The 8,881-nt window shown below is 33.4% G+C and overlaps 3 protein-coding genes across 10 annotated transcripts; all 3 read left to right on the top strand.

Moving 5' to 3' along the window:
* On the top strand, positions 1-2,020 carry LOC111713332 (protein quiver). 6 transcript variants are annotated; one of them, XR_002767669.1, is made up of 4 exons: positions 1-151; positions 262-377; positions 584-833; positions 1,623-2,020. XR_002767669.1 is itself a non-coding variant. In XM_023488179.1 (4 exons), exons 1-4 carry the CDS (start codon positions 17-19, stop codon positions 1,669-1,671), a joined length of 414 nt encoding a protein of 137 aa, XP_023343947.1. In that variant the 5' UTR covers positions 1-16; the 3' UTR covers positions 1,672-2,020. The 6 variants fall into 6 exon arrangements, 4 of the variants coding, with proteins under 4 accessions (XP_023343947.1, XP_023343946.1, XP_023343944.1 ...); XR_002767668.1 differs by having other exon boundaries at positions 1,594-2,020; XM_023488179.1 differs by having other exon boundaries at positions 584-743; positions 1,669-2,020.
* Positions 1,982-7,729, top strand: LOC111713331 (uncharacterized). 3 transcript variants are annotated; one of them, XM_023488173.1, is made up of 11 exons: positions 1,982-2,069; positions 2,719-2,796; positions 3,034-3,136; positions 3,903-3,992; positions 4,293-4,431; positions 4,689-4,931; positions 5,161-5,347; positions 5,992-6,129; positions 6,359-6,465; positions 6,721-6,867; positions 7,593-7,729. In XM_023488173.1, the coding sequence occupies exons 3-11, from the start codon at positions 3,036-3,038 to the stop codon at positions 7,701-7,703; spliced, it is 1,263 nt and encodes a 420-aa protein (XP_023343941.1). In that variant the 5' UTR covers positions 1,982-2,069; positions 2,719-2,796; positions 3,034-3,035; the 3' UTR covers positions 7,704-7,729. The 3 variants fall into 3 exon arrangements, with proteins under 3 accessions (XP_023343941.1, XP_023343940.1, XP_023343942.1); XM_023488172.1 differs by having other exon boundaries at positions 3,030-3,136; XM_023488174.1 differs by having other exon boundaries at positions 3,017-3,136.
* Positions 7,727-8,867, top strand: LOC111713330 (COP9 signalosome complex subunit 2; the record flags this gene model as incomplete). Its single annotated transcript, XM_023488171.1, is given in 3 exon segments — positions 7,727-7,819; positions 8,159-8,620; positions 8,803-8,867. Coding segments are annotated over 2 exon segments (141 nt in total), but the record flags the coding sequence as incomplete, so codon positions are not given.
* Between the last annotated feature and the right edge of the window lie 14 nt (positions 8,868-8,881).

The following is an 8,881-nucleotide window of genomic DNA, read 5'->3' as shown; positions in this document are numbered from 1 at the left end:
ATAATGTACTGCTAGAATGTTTGTACAGTTTGTTTTTGTACTGCTGGGTCTGGAGGTGTGTACTAGGGTGGAGGGGATAACCTGTTATATCTGTGAGTCCTATAGAGATTTTAGATGTTTAGATCCATTCGATTATCAGCCCTTTGTGCAGGTACAAGGTTTTTATGTTACGGATCATGAGATTTTTCATATTTTTCAATTAAAAATTCCCAACTATGGTTGTTGAGACATCTAGAACCAACCCCCTGTTGTCCTGTCTAGATGAACTGTGACCAGGCAAGCTGGGTTCGGGAGAAGAATCCTGTTTTCTGTGAGAAAAGGACCGAGGTTGTTGACGGGGTTTACGTGACAACACGAGGCTGCAGTATAGATTTCAAGTAGGGACCAAACCAATATCTCAACAATTAATTGTTAATGAAAACCTCTAAGGGTATACGCCATCAACCCAGGTTAGGGTAATTTAAATAGTCTACGCCGTCCTGTCGATTAAACGCTTTGAGAGTTGAGTTTCCAAACCAAACATAATTAAAACTTCGATTTTTTGGGTTTCATTATTTTCATCTCATTATTAATATTTGTCTAGATGGGAGGATGTACAGGAGTACGCGGATCACAGGGGAGGACGGATACCTTGTATCCGGAGAGGAAGGAAGGAAACTTGTCTTTGCACCGAGGATAGATGTAACTCTTCTAAATCCTTGAACCTGGTTTTCTCTTTCCCAGTTCTTCTTATCCTAACATTTGTTTTCCAATCCTTCTCATCTTAATCTTCTCATTAAACCTCCATTCTAAAATTCCTGAAATCATCCTAACTTTTTCTCATCCATTTCCTTGTTAAACTTACCTTTTTCATACAATTCATTTTCATCCTAACTTTTCTATTCCATTTCTTTCATATAATTACCTATTTCATCCTTTTCTGTTTCACCCTTACCGCGCGTTCTTTTTTAATTCCTTTTTATACTTACCTTTTTCATCCTAACGTTTCTATTTCATTTTCTTCATATACTTATTACGTACCTTATTTATTGATTTTCATCCTAGCCCTTTTCATCTAATCCTTTTTATGGCTTACCCCTCTCGTTCAATACCTTTCTTATCCGAACATTTTTCACCCTGACCTTACTCATCCAATTTTTTTCATCCATTACTACCTTTCTCGTCCAATTCTTTAATACCATTTCCTTTCTAATCAAATCTTTTTTCATCCTTACAATATTTTTTTTCGTCCTTACCTTTTTCGTCCAGTCTTTTTTATCTCTTCCTTTCTCATCCAATTTATTTTTCATCTCTACCTTTCTCATCCAATTTATTTTTCATCTCTACCTTGTCTCATCCAATTTATTTTTCCTCTTCAGCTTTCTCATCCAATTTATTTTTTATCTTCAGCTTTCTCATCCAATTTATTTTTTATCTTCAGCTTTCTCATCCAATTTATTTTTCCTCTTCAGCTTTCTCATCCAATTTATTTTTCCTCTTCAGCTTTCTCATCCAATTAATTTTTTATCTTTACTTTCTCTTTTCCAATCCTTTTTCACCCCCTCCTCTCAGCCATTTTTCATTAAAATCTTTACCATTGTTCTCTTGTTCCAGCTAACTAATGAACTATGTACAATGTCAAGCGATTATAAAAATTCTTGACCATTTGGTATTATTTCAATATAATAGTGACCCTCAAGTATAATCAAACACAAATTTATAAATCCACATAAAAGCATATTGTCATTTATTGCGTATTTGCGATTATATTAGACAATTAGTGTAAAAGTATATAATCCATTATATAAACTTAAACAATGCTATAATAACATAATTGTTTACATGATGAATATTATAAATATTATGTGTATATATTATTTTTAGTTTTCCAAGAAATGTAATTATTACAAAACTGAACATGTTTACCTGAAAAATGATCTAGAACATTCCGTCCAATCTACTCAATCGATATTTTTAAACATTTATATTTTTATATAACGTTATATTTGTTGTGTTTGTATATATGTAATCTCTTCAGAAAGGATGGTTTTATAGGGGAAAGCAGATCCGATCTCGAAGTTGTGAAACAGGTAAAAGATGTTTTCTTAAAAATGTTAACTTTTGTTCATAACAAAATGGTTTAGAATGTTTTCCTTTTATTGTAGTATCTTCAAGGGATGTTCACCTATTAAAATACACTTTTTGAAAATAGGAACACAAACAATCTAACGTTATCCTTCCATGATTGTTGTTTTGGCCGTACGATTAGATTATTCCGACTCTAAATTAAGAAAACCTTTTTATCCTAACTCCAAAAAAAAGTTGTATATTTTGTATTTTCTATTTGGTTAACAATAAATAAATAAATTAAATTAAATTGTGCAACCCGAGAGCTTTAATATAAAATTGGATTGCTGTTTTTAAGGTTTTTTTTATAAAATTCAGATCAATAAAGTGAAGTTTTAGTCACGCTTGATCCTGAACAATTCTGAATCCATTTGCTTTCAACATTGTAATAATTTATATTGTATAATGTTTATTGTATATTGTACATTGTACATTGCATATTTTATATTGTATATTGTACAGTGTATAATGTACAGTGTACATTGTACATTGTACATTGTACATTGTACATTGTACATTGTACATTGTACATTGTACAGTGCACAGTGCACAGTGTACTGTGTACATTGTACATTGTACATATCTAAATGGACATCTTTTGTTTCCTAATAGGTTGGAGTTTTTCTGGAGAAATTCCAAGATCCACTTTAATTTCTCAGAACGTAAGCTCATCATAAACACATACTACAGGAGCGTTAAAAACTATATCTAAATTTACATTTTTTAAATACTTCATCTAATTTTTAGATTCATTGTTTAGTAGCTTCATATTTATGATTGGAATTATATTCGTTTAGTCAAGACATTCTCAAAACAAGATAAATATTTTGTCATTTTTTAACTGATTGCTCTCAACCTAGTCATGGGCAATCTATCGCTCTAGTCATGTGCAATCTATCCTTCAACCTAGTTTGACGATCCAGTTAGTCATGTTCGTTGACAAGTTTCTGCTGCCTCGATTCCTGGTTCTTGAACTAGTTCTTGCTTCACACTTCTTCCAGTTTACTAAAGCTTGTTTATTAAACCGCGGGTAAATTTTTTCTCTTGTCAAACTTTTCAAAATATGTATTTTGATTTGATTTGTTTTCGTCTAATGTGAGATAAAGCAAAAGGAACAAAATGGGTCTTTAACTTCTATTTCAACTACTTTTACTTCTTTTTATATAGTCTCAAAACTAGTTTATTTTCATCAATTCAGTTTTAAACATTGTCAAAATGTTTTTCACTCAGTGTGAACATTCCTATAAAAATGGAGGGGGGGGATGTTATTTTAAAGAAAAATCATTTTGAAACCTTTTCTACAAAACTATGACACCAAACTTCTCACTGTTTCCCGGAATTAGTAGCGATCAGCCATGTTCTTCCTTGTCTTTAATAGATAGTCCACTTTCTAGGAAACCAATTAACACTTTTCAATCAGTTGAGAAAAAGAGATTTATCTTTATCTTATCATTGATGATTAAATTTATGGTTTTTCAATGACTTCCTAGGACTTTTTGGCGTAATTGAATATTGTTTTTTAGCTCCGGACTAGGAGATATAACTGAATCTCGTTTGTTTAGCTCCGGACTAGGAGATGGACTGAATCTTGTTTTTTTTAGCTCCGGACTAGGAGATGGAACTGAATCTTGTTTGTTTAGCTCCGGTCTAGGAAATATAACTGAATCTTGTTTGTTTAGCTCCGGACTATGAGATGGAACTGAATCTTGTTTGTTTAGCTGTGGACTAAGAGATGGAACTGAATCTTGTTTGTTTAGCTCCGGACTAGAAGATGGAACTAAATCTTGTTTGTTTAGCTCCGGACCAGGAGATGGAACTGAATCCTGTTTGATCCCACTGGATAGTTCTGACTGGAAACATAAACCTTTGTTTTATACTCAAAACAGGAACAATCAATCATTCCCAAACTACCCGATCATCTTGTAATGCAAAAAGGCGATTAAAACATTTTCCATCTTTCCTGACCTCTTAAAAATATATGTGTTTTTAGAGGTCACCCCTTGTTGTAAATTTTGAAACTTTTTGTATGAATCCCTAAAACTCCGATTGATTGATTTATACATTGATGTGTCCAAAATTACAATGTTTGTTATAAAATTGGGTCCATTTTAAAAAGATGGTTATTTCTACTCCTATATTTTTAAACATCTGAGAAAAAGTTTATTGAATGATGACTGTTTGAACAGGGATTGGATCTACCCTGATGCAGGACGAATTCTCCGGGTTGTATCAGGAGAAACTATTCTTCTCTCTTGTCCTGGTTCCTCTCTTATATATTCATCCTCTCCTTCCCTCCTTGTATTATGTAAAGGAACAGAACTTCAGGTTAGTACTAGAACAACACAAAACTTCAAAATATTGAGTTTCAGCATGTTTTGAATATACATTTGTTTTTCAATAACTTTAATCTTTAACCTTTAAACCTTTTTCACTAACTTTAACCTTTAACCTTTCAACCTTTAAACAAATGGGTTGTAAGTTAATTGAGATAGCCTTAGAATAAAAACAAGAATAAAGATGTGCTATGCAATTAATAGTTTTGTTTTTACAGGCTTTTTTCTAAATATTCTCACCTTATCCAGGTTAAAAATACGAAAGTACGGGAGAGCCAGCTCGGATGTGTTAAACCACCACGGAATGAGGAACGGAGAACAGGAGAACCTTGTGGTCCGCTCCAGGTCGGAGAAATAGTAGAGCTTGGATACAAGGAGGATTTCTCCTTCAAACCCGTCCTCAGCTTTTGTCATGAGGTTGATTCGGAGCAAACTTACTATACACAGCATACCTTGAGAGGTTCAACGCTTCAGTTTAACTCAATTGATCAGGAAAGGGAAAACACAAAGTTTTAAAGTTTGACATGGTTTGTGTAGTACATATAATATCTAAATAATTTTATCAGGGACTTGATAGATTTATATTTTCATGAGAAATCATTTCCATCGCAAAATGAACAATTTTCTCGATGCGGGGGAAAAAAGTTTTTTTTTAATGATGTGTGATAACTTTTCATCCTTTCGTTTTTAAGATTTGTCATCATGTATTCCCTACTACTAGACCCGCCCTGCCTTCAAGGAAGGAAAATTATTTTATAAGAAAATCTCCGCTAGTGCCACTTACTCTCAGCGTAACCAGGAGAAGGTTCTAACCAGTATTCTGGGTCAAGACAGGAGTAGAGAGCTCCTTAACAGTAGTTTCCTCGCCAGGGGTCATCTTGCCCCAGACGCAGACTTTTTATATCAAGGAAACCAAACTTATATAATAAACCAGAGACCGAATTCAAATAATCGCGTCTAGACACGGTTCAAACATGGTTGGTTTAACTTGAAATTTTAATCAGGGTTTTGAGATTTGAGCAAGCGCGCAACTTGAACCGGTGATTGGCGGTTTAGAGACGCGGTAAATTAATTAAATTCGGCCTCTGGACAATTTATTAGAACTTTAAATTATTCATAGTTTCTTCGAAATTTTCAGGTAAGTGCAGTTTGTTTACCGCCAGGTTAAAAACCTTAGTTGATATTATCTATGATTAGGTTTTGGTCCAGAAACTAGATTTAATGAATAGTGAGAGATGATTGAATCGCAAAGACGCAGTTCAACCACTTTTATTATGCTTGACCAAAAGCACACTACGTGGTTTAACTATATGTCACTATTCATTAAATTTGGCCACTGGTTTTGGACAAGTAAGTAGAACAGACCAAGTTCTGTTGGTTCATCCAGTTCTCTTGTGCGCGTCAAGCTGAAGAGAAGTGGTTCATTTGATTTACGTAGTTCAACAACTTCTTATTATTATCATTTAAGTGTCTTTCTAACCACAGGGAAAAGCATTAAATAAGAAATAGCATAAAAACTACAAAATATTGAATATTGGTTTGGTTTGGATAGATTGGCAGGATGCAACCTATTACTACGGGAACATTGCTCCTCAATGGCAGAGTATAAACAATGGGAACTGGAGAAGGTTGGAGAACTCTATCAGAACCAAGGGAAAGAAATTATACCGGGACCTAGAAATTTTCTCAGGTATAACGAATTATAGCCCAGTTCTTGTCAAATATTTAAACTGAAAAGAGAATTGAAAATCGAACTATAAACACTAGTTTTTGTCAATAAAAAAACTTCGACTTTCGGTTTTTTTTTATCAAATTGGAATCCCTAATCCCTAATCCCTAATCCTTGTTTTCTCATGAATTTCATTTTCATGTCTCTGTTGTTTAACAATGTTGTTAATTAATATCTATGATCTGTTAAGGAACCCTGGGTATTCTCCAGGTAAATGGAGAGACTGGGCTTCAGGAGATATGGCTAGGGACGGATGGAAGTAAGAAATATATCCCGGTTCCTGAATACTTTTTCAAGGTTTGTCATGATCCAGATTTCTCAGAAAATATATATTTTGCTTACACGATAAACGAATGACATTATTATTGATAGCCAGTGAGTACAAGATCCTAATTTTTTAAGAACATATGCAAGAAATAAATTATAACCTAATAACTATTAGCTGTCTGGTTTCACTAAAGATAGAGGGAGTGGCTTACATATTATTCATCGTGTACACCGGAAACCAACATTTTTCGATGTCTCTTAAATTCTTAATTCATATTGTTTTAGATTATTGTAGACAGTGTTGAGAGTAAATCTATCGGGATCTTCTGTACAAACAATCCTTTTCTTGAACGTGTACTACGCAGTACAGTTCTATGTACAGATATCTGTGATGAGACGGGATGGGGTGATAAGTTCAAAAACAGATTTGAGGTATGTTTAAGTTGTTATGATCTGAGGCCGAATTTAAAGAATTTGAGCGGCAGCTTAAATTTAATTTTTCAATATTTAAGCCGGCGCTCAATAGAAACCGGTTTTGGGGGGGTTTGAGACGCAGCTTAAATTCATTAAATTCGGGCACTGAACATTCAAAATTTATTTATTTTTGCAAAACTTCCGCCACTCTGTTTTTGAAAAATGATGTATTCAAAATTAGCTCTCTACCTCAGGATATTTAAAATTAGCTCTCTACCTCAGGATATTTAAAATTAGCTCTTAACCTCAGGACATTTAAAATTAGCTCTCTACCTCGGGATATTCAAAATTAGCTCTTTACCTCAGGATATTTAAAATTAGCTCTCTACCTCAGGACATTTAAAATTAGCTCTCTACCTCAGGATATTTAAAATTAGCTCTTTACCTCAGGATATTTAAAATTAGCTCTCTACCTCGGGATATTCAAAATTAGCTCTCTACCTCAGGATATTTAAAATTAGCTCTCTACCTCAGGACATTTAAAATTAGCTCTCTACCTCAGGATATTTAAAACTAGCTCTCTACCTAGGGATATTTAAAATTAGCTCTCTACCTCAGGATATTTAAAACTAGCTCTCTACCTAGGGATATTTAAAATTAGCTCTCTACTTCAGGATATTTAAAAAAGTTCCACTCATATTTTGACAATATTTTTTATTCTCATCAAATTTGTTTATGTTTAGGTTGGAGATGGATTGATATTTTGTTGTTCTCCAGCTGAGATGTATTCACTAGTTCCCTGGGTTGGAGCTAGTAGTTTACGTTTACAGAACTATACTGTTCTACACTTCTAGTCAGATCTTAACCTAGAACCAAGGAATGATGGTTTATTATTATTATTGTTATTATTAAACATAATTCAAAATTGTAGTATACTAGTCAGCTTTAGTCATCACTAGTCAATTTTAAAGTGATTGTTCATATATTTTAGCTATTAAGCATTAAAAAAAACACTAGAAGCATCTTACCAAGGAAAAAATCATTATTTTTTTTAGAAACTTTCACTTTTTTTAATTACATTTGCACGGAAGGTTGATTTCAACTTTTTCGAATTTTGATATTTTCACTGATTTTAAAGACACCTGATTTGAACTGGTAAAAGGCAAGTATTAGGAATTAACTGTTAAAGAAAGCTATTGCACACAAAGATTACATCGAAACCAAAGATTGTTTTAGAACCTTGGTTTCCTCTCTTATAACTAAAATAATGAATAATCCCTTTATCTTGACTTCTTCTGTCTTTGAACAGTCATTCGCCAAGTCGTACATTTATACGGGAGTAACCACCCCTGGCTTATTTTTATCTATGCATTTCAGAGGCTGACTCATTTTATTAAAAGAAATCTCCCCCCAACAAATTTTTATTTCTCAACATTCCTTCCCTAAAATTATTTTGCTAAATTTCGAGTACTTTCGCTAAAATGATATTTTCTGGAATATTGAATTGTTGTCACAAATGTTATGTTTAGTATAATATGCACTCGATGGTGTGTAAGTACATCATGCACAAGCTCTTATTTATAGCTTGAAAACACTTTAACCATTGTTATTCCCACCTGTATGTAGTATGTACCAATATCTTAATTAATAGCTCCGCCAGACGGACTTATTACAAGATTCAAAATTTACAGAATAATGTCGGACTACGGGGACGATTTTATGGCGGACGATGAGGATTATGATTTGGAGTACTCCGAGGATTCAAACTCAGGTATATAGGTGATAGGAGAGGAGAAATATGTAGATTGTTATGAACATTACTATTTCTTACTGTACATGTGCCTTGAACAGAGAAGGAGGGTAAAGAATAGGACATTTATTGGAACCATTTGTTAGTGTTTTCCTATCTATCTATCTATCTATCTATCTATCTATCTATCTATGTTTATCTAGAACCTGATGTGGATTTGGAGAATCAGTATTACAACAGTAAAGCTCTGAAAGAGACCGGGCCTAAGGTACCTTCCCCCCC

The sequence above is a fragment of the Eurytemora carolleeae genome, unplaced genomic scaffold (assembly GCF_000591075.1).
Source record: "Eurytemora carolleeae unplaced genomic scaffold, Eaff_2.0 scaffold1407, whole genome shotgun sequence".
In the NCBI taxonomy this organism is placed as follows: domain Eukaryota; kingdom Metazoa; phylum Arthropoda; class Copepoda; order Calanoida; family Temoridae; genus Eurytemora; species Eurytemora carolleeae.
Note: the sequence above shows the minus strand (reverse complement) of the source record. Positions and strands in the feature narration are given on the sequence as shown.